Source organism: Coffea arabica, chromosome 11e (genome assembly GCF_036785885.1).
Source record: "Coffea arabica cultivar ET-39 chromosome 11e, Coffea Arabica ET-39 HiFi, whole genome shotgun sequence".
In the NCBI taxonomy this organism is placed as follows: Eukaryota; Viridiplantae; Streptophyta; class Magnoliopsida; order Gentianales; family Rubiaceae; genus Coffea; species Coffea arabica.
This window is the reverse complement of record NC_092331.1, coordinates 18310247-18330268: the sequence shown is the minus strand read 5'-3', so window position 1 is coordinate 18330268 and position 20022 is coordinate 18310247. Positions and strand designations below refer to the sequence as shown.

General features: G+C 37.0%; 1 protein-coding gene across 1 annotated transcript; it reads right to left on the bottom strand.

Annotated features, from left to right (window-relative positions):
- Positions 1-1357: 1357 nt before the first annotated feature.
- On the bottom strand, positions 1358-19953 carry LOC140021194 (uncharacterized). Its single transcript, XM_072071960.1, has 6 exons — positions 19949-19953; positions 19477-19584; positions 3349-3486; positions 2373-3167; positions 1793-2113; positions 1358-1619 (listed from the first exon to the last, which is right to left on the bottom strand). Exons 1-6 carry the CDS (start codon positions 19951-19953, stop codon positions 1358-1360), a joined length of 1629 nt encoding a protein of 542 aa, XP_071928061.1.
- Between the last annotated feature and the right edge of the window lie 69 nt (positions 19954-20022).

Below are 20022 nucleotides of genomic sequence, written 5' to 3'. Positions count from 1 at the left end.
TAGAATAAGCCTGGTAGCAAGCAAAAAAGGCCACCAGTGAGTCCAGGCAATCCTTAGAACAACGAGCAAAGACTAATATGTCATCAGCAAACGCAAGGTATGGGACCCAAGAGCCAGCAGAGACATAAGACCGCCCCTCCTTTTGATCGAAGAGGTGCAGCAGCCCTCTTCCCAAGAACTCCGATGCCAATAAAAACAGCGTTGGAGACAGAGGATCCCCTTGCCGGACTCCCCGACTCGCCCTGAAGCACTCTCCTGGCGACCCGTTGATTAAGACAAAAAATTAATTGTTGGAAACGGTTCTGAACAGTAAGTCAACTGTCCGCTCTTGAAATCCAAACTGGCGAAACATAAAGATGAGGAAGTTCCACTCCACCTTGTCGTATGCCTTTTCCATGTCAAGTTTCAACATCATATTAGGGTGACGTAGCTTCCTATCCAGATCGAGAGCCAACTCTTGCACCAACAAAATATTTTCTGTAATACCCCGTCCTGGGACGAACCCTGTCTGCCATGGAGAGATCAGCATGGGAAGCATAGCCCTCAGGCGATTTGCCAAGACTTTAGAAATTACCTTCGAAGTCACGTTGCAGAGGCTAATCGGCCGAAAGTCTTTCCATTGAGCTGCCCCTTGCACCTTTGGGATCAGGACTATGTTTGCGCTCGAAAATCCCCGCGGCTGCTGGACCCCCTGAAAGAACTCCTGCACCGCACCCACCAAATCTACACCTATAATCTGCTAGCACGACTGGTAAAAACCTGCCCCAAAGCCGTCAGAGCCAGGAGCGCTCTCAGGAGACAAGGAAAAAACCACTTCTTTGACCTCTTCCAAAGTAGAGAGACGCTGTAACGCATCATTATCCTCTTGCCTCACCTGTGGGAGCTGGAAATCCAACACCGGGGTTAACCTGTCCTGGCGCTCGGACGTAAACAACTTTTGAAAAAACTGAGCGGCCGAATGCTTGATGGCAACCTCATCCTCCAGCCAACCACCCATCTCGTCCTTTACCCGGCCTATGAAGTTCGCATTTCTCCGTTGTTTGACCATGGAGTGGAAAAAATTGGTGTTGGCATCACCCTCCTGAATCCATCTGATCGATGAGTTTTGCCTCCAGAACTCGCACTCCACTGCCAGCGCCCTGGCATAGGCTGCCCGCGCCTCCCCTAGATTCCCTTTCGCGGCCTCATCCCGCCTCATGTCAAACTCCTCCTCTCTCTTACGAAGCAGCTCCTCTGCGTCCTTGACACCCTGGAAAATATCAACGAAGGTTTGTCTACTCCATTGCTGTAGTGCCATTTTGCTATTAACCAACTTTCGATGAAATCCCACCATACCACCAGCATTGACCGGTCGATTTCATGCCTGTTGAATCACCTCCAGAAATCCTGGATGTCTCTTCAAAACATTCAGATATCGAAAAGACGAAGGTCTGCGCTCCGAATCTCCGCTTCTGATTAGAAGAGGAGCATGGTCAGATCGACCATGTACTAAGTGTGAGACAGTCGTTGTAACAAATAAATCCGACCAACCTGCATTTGTTAATACTCTGTCCAATCGGTGCCAAAGGACTCCATTCGTCCAAGTGAATGGCGACCCTACAAAGCTCACCTCTGCAAGTCTGCAATTAAACAACGCTTCATTAAACTCTTCCATGTTACGGGGGTTTGGTAGGGCCCCACCCCGATCGCTCCTGGGCATTAGAGATGAAGTTGAAATCGCCCCTATCATCCATCTCCCCTCATTACAATTACCAACGGACTCCATCACCTGCCATAATGCCCGTCTACCTACCCGGTGCACTTGGCATAAATTGCCGAAAAAAGAAGAGTATAACCCCCCAATCCTGTCTTGATGTTAACCAATTGGTCCCCTATTTCCTGAACCTGAGCCACCATGTCATCCTTCCACAAGACCCACATTTTACCCTCCAATACCGAGCACGTCTTTGGGAAATGTGGCTTACGGCAAATTACAGGCAATTGAACCGCATCAGTCATAGGCTCAATCAATACTAGCAACTTAACAAGATTATCAACACATAATTTATGTAGGTACCTCCGAGAATCCTTACGGGATACACCCCATATATTGCATACCAGCAAATTAAGACAACTGATCATTAGAAAGGATAGAAGACTTAGCTTGAGAGAGGAACAATTGCAACTTCTTGTTGTAGTTAATGGGCCGCCCCATCTTCTTGGTTAAATTGTTCAGTAGCGCAGCATCTCGAGCATCGATCATAGCCCCCCGGGGCACATGCACATCTAGTAAATTGGACCCTTTCACTTTGTGATCTAGAATCTCCTGAAACCGCTGCAGGTCAAGCACCGAGCAGCCCCCTTGACCCTGCTTTCCGACAGATTGGGCTCACCGCAGAGGCCGAGCTTGCGGGGGGAGCAAAGGAGACGTCCCAACAGAGAGACTCCTTCCCTTCGGAGTACGAGGAGACTTCAGTTCGAGCCCCTCTTCCTTATCTCCTAAGGCCGCAAAAGGGTTGGCTGGAGCTACTTCGTCCTCTTGTGCAGAAGACTTCTCGTCAGAGCCATTCAGTTCGATACCCTCTTCCATACCTCCTAAGGCCTCAAATGAGTTGGCCAGCGCCACGTCGTCCTCATGTGCAACAGGTATATCCTCAACGTAATCTGCTGAGTTGCCTACTGTAGGTGCATCTTTTATGGGCAGCACCACCTCCAAACGTGCCAACCTCGTATGACAACTCCCAGATGGCTGCGCGAGAGCCTCCCAAGCCTGCTCCTCCCACTGCCCACCACTACCTAACGGTGAGACAGCGGCGCATTGTCCAGGACTCTCGTGCTGCCCAGGTTTCTCCAAGAGTAGAGCACGCTGCTCGAAAGGAGCAGCAGGAGAAGGTCCCTGCCCCTGTTGCGCTTTCGGTAAAAAAACTTGACTGGGGACCCCAGGTTTCACTCTTGCTGGCTTGCGTTCAGGGTGAAGCCGAAAACACTCCTGCTCCCCATGGCCGATCCTCTCGCAATGCCCACAGAAAGATGGCCAGCCCTCAAACTCCACCTTCTGCCACTGCCCATACTCTTCATCCCCTAACCAAAGCCTCGGCAGCGGCGGCTTGGCTACATCCACCTCAATTAGGAGCCTGGCCACAGAAGGTCTTTTGATGCTCAACGTCGCCGCGTCCACTTGCTGAGGCCTGCCAATCAGCGAGCCTATCTTCAGCAACAGTTTTCTTGTCGAAAAATGGTAGAGGAAGCCCCGGCAGATTCACCCATATAGGGACGATGGCGCATTCCGGCCCTGCCTTAAAATCTATTGTCCACTTCGAGATTTGCATGGGAGAACCCTGAATAAACCGAGTGCGCCGCACAAACAACCTCGTGTAATCCTCCTCCACTTCTGGCTGAAGCAGCACGTGCTTGGAATCAAGCAACCCCACCGAGCACGATCCCTTCAACCCCAACGTCACAAAGAAACGGCGGATGACCTCCATTGACGGCAGCTTGAGGGCAAACCTGGCCACCAATGCATTCTTGTATGGTTTCGCTAGCCTCAACAGCTCAGAGGACTAGCGCTGGTTCCCCTCTATGAGAACCCAAAGCCCCAATATCTACTCCCGCAGCGAGGTCCCTTCCCGCTACTATGTCTGCAAAGGATTTGGAGGGGTGGGGAAGATCGCCCTGGGTAGGATTTGGCGGCCATGCAGCCGCCATGAGAACCTTCACGCTAGGGTTTGGATGTTCTAATATTTTTGAAAGAGCACGCTTATTTATTGTTTAACAAATATTTTACGCTGAGTAATTTCCCCTATTTCGTGGGACTATTATCTATATCTATATGTATTGCAGAGTGGGTTTTTAGGAAAGACCTTCTCAATAGCTTCCAAACTTCTCATTATGTTTTCTAAATTTTTGTATTTATTTTAATACATAAAAAGTAGTGGGTTAACCAACCCTATCACCAATCAAATTTAAAATTTAAAATATTCCCACTATCTACTTTATAAACCGTTTATAGTTTATTATTTATACTTTAAATCCCTTTTACTCCTTAAAGACAAATATTCCCATTATCTACTTCATAAACCGTTTATAGTTTTTTATTTATATTTTAAATCCCTTTTACTCCTTAAAGACAAATGTTCATTCGTATGCTATTTTAATATAATGTTACATTTTTATAATAAAAAAATATTTCTCACCACACTAACCCTATAACCACCCTTACAAATGAGTTTCGCAAATTGCAATCACATTTCAAAAAAATCACAAATGTGTAACTAAATGTAAAGTTGAGAGGGTGAAGTGCAGCTAAATGTAAAGTTAAGGGGCTTACTATATTTACCCCTAAAAAATCCCAAGAACAGAACAAGTAGCGGGTTATAGATGCCACTAGCACGTTGCCGTAACTTGCGATGCCACTGACCCCTAATCCTATAATCATCCTCTCACGTTTCTCCCTACATTTCCTCCCACGTTTTCCAGTCCAATTAAGAGTTCTCCAATTAAAGAATTCCACCCCAATTAAAACTCCTCCAAACACAGCATCCTCATTCAATTTTCGTGCATGTTCATTCGTATTTTTTGGTTAACCAAAACAAAAATTTATTATCTCTTTCAACTTTCTTGTGGTGTCAATCTTAGTCCTTAACTTAATTTTACCATAGAATATGCCTGCCTACAAGCATTTCAACAACAGTTAAATTTCAAACTCGCAAGATTGCAAAGGAGGAAACATTTGCTTAGAAAACGAAATATACACTGCAACGATTCCACACACCAGTTGGAAAAGCTTCAACATTTTGCGCTGACGAAAGAGAAATCTCAAATCAAATTCGAAGGACAAAATCCAGGCTACACCGATTAAAACGTCGTTCGCATCAAATTAAAAATTCCGGTACTGTGTATTCTTTAAATATTGGCATTTCCATTGTAATTTCAAATATTATTCCCAATACTGTAATATTTTTTATTATTTTCGATTATTCCCAATACTGTAATATTTTTTATTATTTTCAATTATTCCCAATACTGTAATATTTTTTATTATTTTTGATTATGCCCAATACTATAATATGTCTATAATTTTTTTCAACCCTTTTACTGATCGAGTTAATTCCCCCATTCTCTCTCTCAGTTTCTTCTTTGGTTTTGGTTCTCTATTGATTTTATAAATGTATTGATTTTTTTTTGTGAGTAGTTATGGAAGAGATTATGTGCAGAGACTTCAATGGAAATCAACCTTCTTGCGGAGAACTGGAAATATATTCTTGCCGGCTTAATTTTCCAGGTCGGTCCCCTCTGCCATTCCTTTTTGTCATATTTTGCATTTTTTAAAGGTGATTTGGTCTTTTACTTCCTTTTTTTTTCTCCTTTTTTTTTCTGGGTTGGCGGATGGTTTTGATTGCATGCATGATCAATGCTTTAAAGAGGCCATGTGAACAGCTGTGTGCTGTTTCTCTTTAGCCCAATGGATATGGTCGACTGATGACTTTGTCAACAGTAATGTCTTAAATTTCTAATAGCGGTGACATACATTTTTATCAAATCCATGCAATGTGTTAGTTCGAGTCCTGCCAATGTGTATATAATATTTTATTTATCAAATAGGTACAATGTTAACATACAAATCAGATATTCCAGTGTAACATGCATCTTAATCTACAAGACAGACATGCACGATTCGTATTTGGTTGTGATGTTTCTTATATCAGAGAATTACAAAGGAAGGTAGAATTTCTTAATATATATATTTATTTTTTATAAACTATGTAAAAAAATACACTAATTTCTTATGTTCTTAATTATCAGGAAAATGGTGATAGGTTGTTCAGCCAACGAATGAATTCATGCAAAGATCGTGCATTTTCATTTGTAGTACGCACTCCACAAAATTCAACAGAGTTAATTAAATCACCAATTTTGGCTTTCGTACTAAAAGTGGATTGGTGTGAAGAGTGTTCGCACCTTCAAGCAAGATTATTAAATCGAATGCTTAGTATTTGTAAGTATTTCATTTTAACAACATTCAATTACATTCATTTGTAGAAATATATCATTCATTTTTTAATATAAATTTTTAATATTTTTTCAGGATCCATCTTTCGAAAAAAGACAGTTATTGAATGATATACACATTCTATCATATTTCAAACTATTATTAGACGCATATTACATTTTAATTTTGTTGGTACAATTTTTTCACGTTTATTTGTTCACCCTTTTATTTTTATTTTTTTCAATAATGTCAGCACCGTATGTAGCACGGGTATTCCCACTAGTTCCTAAGGAATAGTAATTGGGGCTTCACATCTGCCATTCGTGTAGTTAAATCTTTTAAAATGGAGGCAGTTTCACTCTACTTTACTATTTCAGATAATTCTACCATGGTTCTTAGTTCAACATTATATTAGAGTAGTATTTGTGCAGAAATCCTAGAATCCCTGTTTTGTTATCATATAAAAAAGAAAAGAATTAGCAAAATATTTTTATATTTCTCACATCAGTTACAATCGTATGATGCCTATTTATAGGCATACACTAAGATAAGTTATAAATAATCTAGATAAACATTCAAATAGCAACTAACCTATTGAATTCTTATCTAATATCTTATTGATATAGAATTAAATTCAGAAAATATCTACAATAGAAAGCACGCAAGTGAGATGCATCCTCTTTCTGTGCCTCCACTATCTAAGCAACAAGTTGACAATTTGAAAAGTTAGATGGTTGTGTTGCATCAGAATGGCTTAAAAAATCTGCCTCTTCTCTAGATGATTTTCTTCCGCAAGAGTTGCTTGACATAATTGTCGCTTATGTAGCCAAGATAATTCTGTTTATTTTAATTAACGATTTTCATATCTTTGTTATTGTGACTCTTCTTTTTTGCATAACTCATTTATTATTGCATGTTCCGTTCTCAAACACTTGTTTGGTCATGTTGACACCTTGAAATCAGATAAGGAAAAAGTGTATTCTGAAGTGGTGATTTAAAGAAAATACAAAAGATAATATAAGTTGTTTCCTAATTAATATCCTCTCAATCTTCAACCAAACGTCTTTTCAGAATTTGACTCTAATTAGGAAACCTCCATGCGCAGAAAAATTCCAAGTTTTCTGGACTTTGACAGTAGGACTAGACGCTCCCGCGCCAAATTGGCTAAGAGTCTTCTGCTGGAAATTTCCTCAATTAACCCGTTTTTACTTTTTTTCTTGCCATATTCGTACAATCAACACCAATTGTCAAATATGAGTAGAATCCATCCAATAATGCAATATTTGACCAAAATCATAAGAAAATATTCATAAATTTAATAGTAAGTATGTACCCTATTAATTCCCCCCCACACCTAAAGTATGCTTGTCCTCAAGCATGAAAACAACAAATTAAGCAATTGAGTTCAATCAATGGCTATATCCCAAACATTGCTAAGGTACAATTAAAACACATGTCAAGTATTAATGGCCAATCTCCAAGAGATATCTCTTCGGTTAATTTTTAAAATCAAGGACTCTTCCAATTCCCGACTAACTAATTTAAGAATATAAAATATTCAACTAACATTCGTTAGCAGATGATTCGACTATTAAGCAAAATCTCAATATTAAAACTCATGGATCAGCAAACTAACATAACTATTCACACACGTTCACACTCATATACACTTTTTCTATTTTTACTGTCAGCACAACCTTTTTCTAAAATGTTCCCCACACTTGAGTTTCCGCTTTTCTTTTTCCTTTTTTTTTTGGAAATGCTTATTCCTTAGCCATTAAGTCTTTTCACGCAAATTCTAACATCTCCTAAATGAAGAAGCCTGGTTACTTAGCTTTTATTGCTTAAGGATCACATGCTTATAGTTATTGCTACTTTTTGACGTTAAAGTCAACACTTTTGGTGGAGACCCCCAGTTATTAGGCAGCGATAATTAGCGGAGTATAATCAAATATTATTCATAAATAAGTACCAAATAAAATTAAAGATCACAAACCTACTTCATTTTCCAAACATGGAAAACTAAGATTAATAGTTGAACCAATTCACACAAAAAATGCCACAGAATATTCACAATGTCTAAAAAAGTTAACAAAAAATTGTAAAAATCAAAAAATCTCAAATATTCACTAGAGAGACATCTGACAAATTTTTAGATATGAGTGCAAGTTTATTCCAAATTATACCCGTTTTGCTACAAGCATACCGGTCAACTAGTAGTTTAGGGTATAAGTCGAGTCGATCCCACGGCGAGCAACTTTACAAATACTAAGACCTTACTTACTCTATTATTTAGACTAATAATCAATTAAAATAGGAGAAATTGTAATTACTACTCCCTAACTAGTCTTAACTAGATTACTTGTAAGGTAACAATGGAAGAAGTTCACTAAATACTTGAGTTTAAGGATGTAGATTCCACTTATGGCATCAAAGATACAAGTAAAAACATTTACCTCTTGTTACTACTCTTATTTAACTAGGGATTCATTTCCAATATTCCAAATCTCATTCTCAAGGTGAAATGACCTAAACTAGACTAGATTTCCCTATTCTCATGGTGCATAATTAGATCTACTCTTGTTTCATTCATGAAATGCAAGGTTAATTCACTTAAGTGTATCTCTATTCTCACGAATATACTACTTAAGTTCTATTTATGTTGTTCTATCATTATTACTAATTTTCATTGAATAATAACAACTAATAACTTACTATTGGTGATCAAGTAACAATAAGTGATAAGCATGCATAATAGACAAGTTAATACAAGGTGTAACAAATGTAAATCATATTTAATTCATATCAAATAGCCATAAAATTCATCTACTTCCTAGATCTAGAAATTTAGCTATTCATAGGATAAATGACAAGAAAGAACATAGTTTCATTGTACGAACACATATTGAATCACAAGTAAAAGATAGATAAAGAAAGCTTAGCAAAAAAGTGAAAAAGTTCCCAATGATCTTCTATTTCTTCAACAAAAATGAGTTATACAATGAAATCTCCAATTGTTCTCACAATGTTCTAGCTAGAGAGAATAAAAGAAGACTAAAACTAAGCTCTAATGCTAAAATACAATGAGATCTCCTTCTAATGTCCTCTTCTCCCCCTTTCTAATGATTTTTACATGTCTAATGTTAAGAGAGTTAAAAAGTGATTTTTTAGACAAGACATAAAACTTCTTTTCTCTTCCTCTTGGAACTTTCAGCATGTGCAGCCGAAATTCTATTCAGAAGTAGAGCTGAAAAGTAGTGTAAAAATAGAGCAAGTGGCAAAGTAAGTTGTAGAAAGCATGCTACAATACGCGACCTTATGAATACGTGACTTTAAGTCATGTATTGCCATCTCATGTTTTCACCTCTGCAAATTTAGCTCCACTTCAACTGATATTATCTCATTGATGGAGGCCGGACTAGCTCTTGTCAACACATGAAAGTTGTAGTCCTTTGAATTAACTTTCCAATACTTCAAGAATCGTCCAAATTGGAGCTTTGTGGACTGGCAAATGACCAAAATATTCTCAACTGGTCAGAGCTCTATTTTAGCTTTCGACCAAGTACATGGACTTCTGTATTTCGATTTTTTGACAAGAAAAATGACTAAACTGAATTTTGATGTTTTCTTACCAAATGTAAATCTATCTCTTAGTTTCAAAATGTATAAAAATCATCTCAATTCGATGCGTGTAGCTCAAGATACAGGCAAAATTGTGACGCCCCTACTTCTCCCAAGGGTGAACCCAAGGATATCGGTGGGACGCCTGCCCAACTCTCGCCAGGACTTGGTACAATCCATAATTCAAAAGTTCAGAATGCTTCAAATAACTTCAATATATAATTAAAGTACTCCAAAATATCTCACACTTACAATTAGTTAGCCTTCAATCTTAAATACAACCCAACGGAATATGTACTATAACCATCCGTTATAATACAACTTAAGATCTTAAAAAATAAAACAATCTAGTACTATTCACGAGCACTCTTGGTCTCGAACCCTGTTAAGGAAAACAAAAGCATGGAATGAGCTATACATCCCAGTGAGGTTACAAGACACTCTAGCAGTTCTAATAAATGAAGTAATTTGAACATACCACACGTATGGTTCAAGGTTTCACATTGGCACATTAAAATGAGACGGTTTTCATGTACAAGTAATTTGAGCATATCACAGGTATGACTCAGGGTGGCACGTTAGCACATTAGCATGAAACAGTTATCATTATGTGAAATAAACACACATTGAAGGATATGGTGTTCTAGTGGAACCATTTTGGTCAACTGCACCTTATAACTTCAGAATCCTGTCGGTTTGTCTGGCCATCACCTTATCCCTCCAGTGGTAGTACTCGAGTATACCGAAACGGTGTCCCAAGGTTCCAACCTACCCGACCGAACCCAGTCCTAGCTCGAGTAGGTCAGTAACCAAGGGCAAGGCCCAGTTCAGCTTAGAGCTTACAACATACACAAGTAATCAAGTAAATCGGTAAACGGTAAAAATTTATCAATTTTGTAGGTTGAGTGAGATGAAGTACACACTCGCCGTAAAACTGTGGAAAAGTTCATGTGAACACGTAATTTACAGTAATCACATAATCAAATAGTCAAGTAATCAGGTAAGCAGGTAATCAAATAAATAATCAGGTAAACGGTTGATACGAGTCAAGCTATGCCATTGGATAAGGTTCAAGTCCCACTAAGGGTTACACGAGATTGAGGAGTTCATTCAACTTTAGCGTAGCAAAGACGTTATAAGGCGTGGGTATGTTTTATAAGCTCAAGTCGTCTGCCCATCTAGTCACATTTGCTGTTTTAGTTAAGTCGTTTGTAATAAGGGTTTAATGGTTCATAGCCTTGCTTTATTTATCTAATTGATGACCTCATAAGGTTATTTACCTAAGGGATGACCTCATAAGGTTCGGTCAAACCCACAATTCTTAGTCTTATGGAAATAGTCAAGCCTACAATTCTTAGTCTTAGTCAAACCCACAATTCTAGACTAGTTCCACATTATTAGTTGTTCATCTCTATGTAAGGCTATAAATAGCCCACACTTCCAATGGTTTTAGGCATTCAATAAATAAATCAGATTTTGAGAGTTTTCTTGGTTTCTCTAAGGCTTCTTGAATACCTTAGAATTTCTCTAGGTGTTTGTGACTTATCAATCTAGAATCACACTAGATTGTGGCGTTTTCTACCATTATACCAAGATTCGTTAACCACGTGATTAACGGGTTGAGGTCATCTACTCCAAACTTGGTGTCCTCTTGTCGATCCTGAAGCTAATCTTTTACGGGTTTCGTCACAAGGTTGGCGATGTTCGTATCAATTGATAATCTGAGCTAGTTAAGAGGTATCATGTTATATCCCTTTATTTATTTCCTTTTCGAGTCAAGTTGTCCAAAATTCTGTTTTTGTGTTCTAAGTTTGCTATCCTCAATTTCCAGATTTGTTGCATCGTGTTCTTGCATTATTTTTTCAGATTTGTCACGTCATAAACCTGCGTCTAGTTGTTGTTAATTGCTGTGATTAGCCTTGTTTGGTCCAGCCTTTTTTTTTGTGTGCCTTATTCTTGATTCTTTGTTTGTATTTGTGTCTTGTTTCTATTCTATTATATCCATTTAATTCCAGTCTTTTGTTCTATTTGATCATCCGTGGTTACTGTTCATTCGAAAAAAATCAGTTTGTAGCAAGGGTTTTAGAGTCCTATATAGTTGTTACCTTGTGTTCTTGTTGTTTACATACAAAAAAAAAAAAATAGCTAGCTGACCTTACAAAATTCTTGAAAATCTGTCTTGATCAAAACTTGAGTTTTTTGAAGTTCTTGATTGTTTAAAACCACAATCTTGAAGTTCTTGGAATTTTAGTTAGGATTCTTGAAGCCAACCAAAATCTGTCTTAATCAAATCATGAAATCTTGGATTGTTTGGGGAGGAAATCATCTTCAATTTCGTGTTTCTTGAATTCTGGAAATTAACATCTTGAATTCTTGAAAGAATCTTGAAGTTTCTGGGTTTTGGGAACCAAATCTTGGTAAACAACAAGGCTGCAAAATTCCAGCTGCCAAAATCCTTGTCTTCACCATAACAATCTTCTTTCTTGACTAAGAACATTTTAGCCACGAAATTTGACTCTTCTTGGCTGATTAGAAAACAAAAACAAAGGAAGAAGAAGAACATTCAACCATGAAATTTGACTCTTGAAAGCCAACCTTCCTAAGCCACAAAATTTGACTCTTAAAAGCCTCCAGAATTGACCATTGATAAGAAGAAGAACATTCAGCCATGAAATTTGACTCTTGAAAGCCAGCCTTCCTAAGCCACGAAATTTGACTTTTGGAAGCTTTCAAATTTGATCACTGATTGTGATAAATGCCTTCCTAAAAGCTGACTATCAAAAAAAAAAAGGAGCACCAATCCTACTCCAATTCCAAGTTGGATTTGACTAGTTTAGTCCAACTTGAATAAGGCTGTCCAGATTTACTTCAATTTCATTTTTTTACAGCCTATTAAATCCTTATTGGGATAGAAAAAGAGGATTAGTTTCAGAATAATCCAAGAATTTCCACTATCCATTATTTCCTAAATTGCTGCAACAAGAACAAGTGTTGGTGCACTCTTTAGGTAGTTGTTTTTGAGTCAAATCTTTATAGCTTTCTTGAATCAGTTGTTTAGTTTTTTTTCTAGTAATTTCCAGCTAGAGTAGTGTCCAAATTTCCAACTCTTGTGTAGAGTCATTTGCCAAGTTTTTGCATTGCGTAACTAATAGTCCTTTTGTCATGCGTCTACGCATTTTTCTAGCAAATTCCAGCAGATTTTTTTTCCAGTTCTTTTGAGTCTTATACCTCCTCAAATTTCTAGCTTATAACGAGCCACATTTGAGTAGATTCTTGTGCAAAACTAGTTGAACTTTTCAGGAAAATTTTCTACTTTCTTCAAGGGAACCAAGCAGAACCTTGAGAATATTAGAGTGTCTTAAACACTTGTGACGAAACCCGTAAAAGATTAGTTTCAGGATCGACAAGAGGACACCAAATTTGGAGCGGATGACCTCAACCCATTAATCACGTGGTTAACGAACCTTGGTATAATGGTAGAAGACGCCACAACCTAGTGCGATTCTAAATTGATAAGTCACGAACACCTAGATAAATTCTAAGGTATTCAAGAAACCTTGGAGAAACCAAGAAAACTCTCAAAATCTGATTTATTGATTGAATGCCTAAAATCATTGGAAGTGTGGGCTATTTATAGCCATACATAGAGATGAACAACTAATAATGTGGAACTAGTCTAGAATTGTGGGCTTGACTAAGACTAAGAATTGTAGGCTTGACTATTTCCGTAAGACTAAGAATTGTGGGTTTGACCGAACCTTATGAGGTCATCCCTTAGGTAAATAACCTTATGAGATCATCCATTAGGTAAATAAAGCAAGGCTATGGACCATTAAACCCTTATTACAAACGACTTAACTAAAACAACAAATGTGACTAGATAGGCAGACGACTTGAGCTTATAAAGTGCGCCCACGCCTTATAACGTCTTTGCTGCGATGAAGTTGAATGAACTCCTCGAACTCGTGTAACCTCTAGTGGGACTTGAACCTTATCCAATGGCATAGCTTGACTCGTATCAACGGTGAGATTTCTCATGTTAGTAGGTCATCCATTGGCTGTTTCCCACTTTTACCACTTAAGAGTCGAGGAGATTCACTCCAATCGACTTATGCAGGCATAGCATAATTAATCATTGAAACACTTCACGTAAATATGCATTTCAAGTATTTCATGCCGAATAATTCAAGTACATTTTACTTAAGTGAGAACGAGTGCGGTAAGTACACACTCAACTCAAAATGGTGGAAAAATCCATAGAAACAATTATCGGTAGCATTTAACAATTAAACACATAATGACCATGGAGTAAATATGTCATAAAACTATTCGAATCACGTATTCCTATATGGAACACTCACCAACCAAAATAAGTGAGTAAAGAAAGTCGTCAATGATCCACTTCGGGATTCTCTTCGAGACCTTCTTGATCGCCTGAAGAAAAGTGACCAAATATCACCCTCACAATTTCACAAATTCCTTATCAAACAAGAAAGAATGCATACTTGCTTTAGAATTCAAGTCAATGTCTTCACAAGGGTTTTATTTTATCGAAAGTTAAGATTCAAAAGTGTAGATTTTAAAGTTACTGAGGAAACTCATATCCTCTACAAAATCGGGTTCAAAATGATAGATTAATATCAAGATAAGAAGTCAAGTTTCCAAAATTTCATTTTCTAAGAAATCGGCAAATTTCGGCTTTATGCAACAAATTTAGAAAAATCATATCTTGCACTCAGTAGGTCGAAAAATGGAAAATCTTATACCGTTGGAATCTTGTTTCAAAGTACTAAAAATTCTTAGAAGACACATTTCTAAGATTCAAATCGGACAACAATAATCATTTTTCAGCTCAAAGAGGCTGATTTAAACAGGCAAGACAACTTTAGTCATGTTTTTTGGTAAAATTTGGAAATTCGGCAAAATTCACAAGAAGTGAACTGGCCTCCGAAATTTGTACCTCAATTAGAGTTCCAATCAAGGTTTAAAACACAACAAATGGAACTAAAATCAGAGTTTTGAGTGTCAAAATATAGTAGCTCAAAGTTGGTCGCAATTTATAAACTGTTCTGTCATTTTCCAGGTTTGAAAGGCTATATTTGAAGTATCATTTGGCCATCGATTTGGCATTGAAAATACACTAAACTTGATACACTAAGTCTTCCATGTGTGAAAAATATTTCTACCAAGTTTCATGCAAAAACTCCCACGGGAAGGCAGTCATTAAAACAACCAAATTTCAAGAAATGTTCCAAGGCTAATCTGCCTTCTCACGTTTCCTTCCTCTTTTAAAAACTTTGATCCACACCATCAACCTCAATTAATTCAAAAGTTGTAACCAAGGTTCCATAAACATCCAATAAGCAATTTAGAGGTAATTGACATCAAGTTTTTCGAAATATGACTTCCCAAATCAGATTTGACCATTCAGCCAAGAGCAAAGGAAAAATTTTCCAGATTTGAAGAGCAATATTGGGATATCGTTTGGGTATCAAAATGGTCTTAGAATAACACCAATTTTTGTACACTAAAACTTCAATATATGAACTATATCTCTACCAAATTTCACACAAAAACTCATGTGGAAAGGCAGTTAACAAGATGACTGAAGTTTGTGAAATTTTCAAAGCAAATCTGCCAACTGAAGCTTCTCTTTCCTTTTCAAACACTTTGTATCATGAAATCAGTCCAATTTGGTTCATTTGTGAAACCAGTGTTCTAGAAACATTTGATAAGTACTTGAAAAACAATGGACATCAAGAATTTCGAAACAAAACCTCCCACATCAAGCTAAACCTGTCGGCTAGCATGAAGGAAGCGATTTTTCCAGATTTCCAGCTTTATCACATTTTCAAAATCAGGCCATAACTCACTCAATTCAAATTGGAATTGAGTGTGGTCAGTGGGTTGAAAACTAGATTCAGAAAGCTACAATTTCTTAGAAGAAATTGTTCCCAAAATCTGTCCACGGCTAGCTCATATTTGGGCACCAATTCGCTGCTCAAAACAGAGCTCCCAGTGTAGACATGAAACAGGATAGTCATGTTCAAACGATTGGTATAGACTATTCAGGTGGAACCAGGATGTTCATTTTATACCGTTGGAAACCTGGGAATGTCTAGTTTCCAGTGCCATAAACGGTACTCGATTTCGACACTGAAGTAAAAAGTTATAGGCAAAACAAAAACACTGCCAGAGCAGTTACGGGAAAATTTCTAGTTTTTGCTGACTTCCAAAAACACATCATTTGGCCAACCAAATCATGAAATTTTTTGATGAAACTTTCTACACAACCCACACAACATGTATACATCATAAAAAAGTTAATAGAACCACAAAATTCTGCTTTAAGGGTCACGGACATTCATAGGGGCAGAAACGGAAAGTTTTCCATCTTCACTCCCTTTGAGCTTTCATCCATAATATCATTCATTTCTACTAATTTGAGCACTAAACCAACATTAATAACATAAAAACACCACAAATCAGTCCATATATCCATTGTGGGATTTCATAGAGCCCACTCCAACATTTTTCATCCAAATAACAACACTCACATGAAACTACAAGCTTCATATCAAAGATCCATCCACTAAAACCAAGACTAGAAGATTAGATGATTACCTCCTAGTTTTTGAGATGAAACCAGAAATTTTACACCTCCAAGACCCAAGAAAAACCAGCAAGATGATGCCTTTCCCTCAGCTGAAGTTGCTCTACAAGTGAAGTGGAAGTTGTATGATGATTTGTGAAGGTTTTGGGAGTGAAATGGAAGCTAGAAGATGAAGTTTTTCCTTTCCATTGTTCCTTCTTGGTGGCTGGACGAAAATGAGAGGTAAGAGATGAGAGAGATGAGGGTTTCCTGATGATAAAGCTTCTTGGAGAAGCTTGGTAGTTGTGGCATTAATGTGGCACAAAAGTCAACTCTCAATAGTGCGCGTACGCCCGTTTTTCGTGCCCCATTTCCTCTCAGGTTTGTTTCACTTGTACACTAAACCTCTAATGCACTTCCTTTAACACTATAATTATTCACTCTTAGTAGTCTAGTATAAGTTTCTTAAGTCTCCGTTTAACCATTCTAACTCGATATACGCGAAATTCCAATTCGCGCGTAAGAAGGCGAAATTTACGGGAAATTCATATAACGATTATATAATTAACTACTACTAATGTAATTAATTATAAAATAACCATTTTAGAAATAAAACATGAGTCCTCAATTCTCCAAGATTATTACACTCTCAGATCGAATGTAGTCTCGAAAAACGTAAACTCGCTATTTTTCACTAAACGAGCCCTAGAAAATTAAATTTCCTAACGAGACGGTTTAAAAATATAATTGGGACATTATTCCATATAAATGGATTTAAAATGGTTGAAATAAATTATTCAAAGAAAACGGGTGAATAAATAATTAATTAAGCCATTAAAATAGAATTATAAGTGAGGAAAATTGGGGTCCTCACAAAAATACCATAATGTGTCAAAATTGAAAAACTTTGCATTTCTTCCTTTGATTATTTTGCACTTCATGTCTTCTTTTTATCATTTCAAACCATCATCAATCATCCAATTATCTTCTCAATTCATGCCATTTGATGATTGAATTATTAAACCTAAAAAAACATGAAATTTTCACCATTAAAATCCATAGAAATGCAATTTTTACCACTTAAACCACAAAATATATATTTTCACTAAAATCCGAATTAATTAGCTATTAAACTAAATAAAACACACTAAAACTAATTACTAAAACACACTTAAAACACGTAAAATATGCACTTATCACTCCCCCACACTTGAACCATTGCTTATCCTCAAGCTATAAGAAATACAAACCAACAATAATCCAAAGTTTTGAAAATAAACATGTGTACACCATTCAACTTCATTTCTTCAATGCAAGGTAAACAACCATTATGTAATCATTCAACTAAACTTAAGTACTCATAATATCAAGTAAACGAGAGCCAATTATGCCGTAATTTTAACTCATTCAACTCAATTTCTCGTCCTTACGCAATTTCACAAGCAAATGACTTATATGATCAATAAAAATGTTTCCTAAACTCATGATCATCTTCTTATTCAACTTAAAGAGGGATTTATTCATATCACATAAATAAGTATTCCTTAAGTTATGAAAGTGCTTTTTGGCGTGAAAATCGATATTTTTAGATAAAAATTGCCGGTTACTCAACACTTCACATTCTCAAGTTGCTTTGCATACTCTTAATTCTAGTACCTTTTTACGTAAAAGTCGACATTTGTACATGAAAACTCCCGATTACTAAGTACAAGAACCATTAGAGTAGAACAACTCTTATTCCTTTTTTCTCTTTTTCTTTCTTCTTTTTTCTTGTTTTTTCAAAGTAAAGATAATAACATTCCCTCAAAAGTATAATCATGCGAAGAGTATTGCACTTATTGACCATATTAATCACTTAACTTATAAAATTAAGTAAAAATAAGAAATTTTATCAAATATGCAAAATGTAGGTATAATTTTCTCCACTCTATATGATATACTTTCATATAAATGCACAAATTATAATCACATTGTGAGGACCCGAAAATTTTGTTTATTTTATTTATTTTACTGGCTAAAATAAGTATTTACTCACCCGATTTCTCCGATTATTATTTTCTAATTTTTTTTGGCCTAATTAAATGTATCCATAGCTTAGTTATATTTTTTAAAGCGATTCATTTCGAAATTTAATTTCTGAAGGCCCGTTAAGTGAAAATAGTAAATACGCGACTGGAGTAAATAATCGATTCGAGAAATTACATATAACGAATAAGTGGTCAAATTAAAAGCCTAATTGAATTTTCATAAAAATCAAGAATTTAGAAATATCCTGATTTACCTAAGAATAACTGCAAGAATTTCGAGTGAGAGCTTGAAAATTTTTATTCCTTATTTAAAATTTGATACATGATCCATTTTCTTTTATTTATTAAAATACATGTTTAATTATTTCTTTTCGTTAACAAATAAACCGGCAATACCTTTGCAAATTGTATCACCTACACCATTAAATATTAGTACTAGTTAGAATTATTGTTATGAAAATAAATAATAAAATAAACATGGAAAAACACTCGTTTGGAAGCATGTAAATGCCTAACATGTACAAAGATTAAATGTTGATTTTCCATGTTAGTTAGAAACCAATAGAAAACTATCTTTACCTTCTTAAACAATTTTTTTTTATGCGATAAATAATATTATGGAGCAACAATATTAAACCACTTGGTTTTCTGTTAAGATAAAAGAATATTTTTAAGGAAGATTATTTCATTGACCTAACAATTAATTCGTTAAATGCCGATAGTTAGCTTTAACCGTTAAAAATGTCAAAATGTTAATAGGAACCTTAGTATTAAGATGAGGTTGATAATTGTAGACAAAATCGTTACAAGTACACCAAGTATACTTAGGACGTTAAAATTTCGATAATCGAACTTTCACAAGAATAGTATATGGTTAGACATTCAAATTTCATTTGGGGTAAATGTTGGAACTAGATTAGAAATGAGGGTTTAAGTGGATATTAGGAGGAGACGTGAAAAGACTAAAATGGCCCTCCACCATCTCGAAATAACCATGCAACCCTCCATGCTTCATTGGCCAACCTTTAAATCCACCAATCCCATTTCTGCCGGATTCATTCTTCTCAAGCACTCAACCACTTCCACCCACGGTTCATCTTTACTTCAGCACCCATCTTCACTCCACTACCTCACCTCTAATTCACAACAACATCTCACCTCTTCCTCTGCCTTAGACCGAGAGTAAATGAGAGAGAGAACCTTGTGAGCTGCCACCTTGTAATCATCGACCAAGAAGAGCTGTGCGCGAGCTGCAACATTGGACTGACCGGGAGAGAAAGAGAGCAAGAGGGAGAGTACGAGCTTCATCACCACCGGGAGCTTCACTCTGCAACCTCAACCAGCTGTGACCATCTCCAACCACAACACCACCACAGCTGCAACCCCGCAACCAAGATCAGACCAGCATCCCAGTCCTTGCGCGAGCCAAGAGGAGAAAAATTTGACAGCTCTCCTGTCGCGTGAGTGAGCTTCAAGTTGAGGTAATTTCAGGACTAAAACTAGTTGATCAGAGGTAAATAAAGGTAGCTATGGACTTGCATGTGAGGTTTGAGGGTTCGGATGGTGATGATGTGAGACGGATCTAGACGAACACCAAGTTGAGTGGATTTGCGGAACCTTGACCCTTCTAGAATCACAAGCCACGAACTAAGGGTCAAACCGAAGTGGTTAATAGGACTTTATCTACCCTATTGTGCGCACTTATTAAAAAGAACATTAAATCTTGGGAGGATTGCTTACCACATGTAGAATTTGCATACAATCGTACTGTTCATTCTGCTACACGTTATTCGCCTTTTGAAATCGTGTATGGA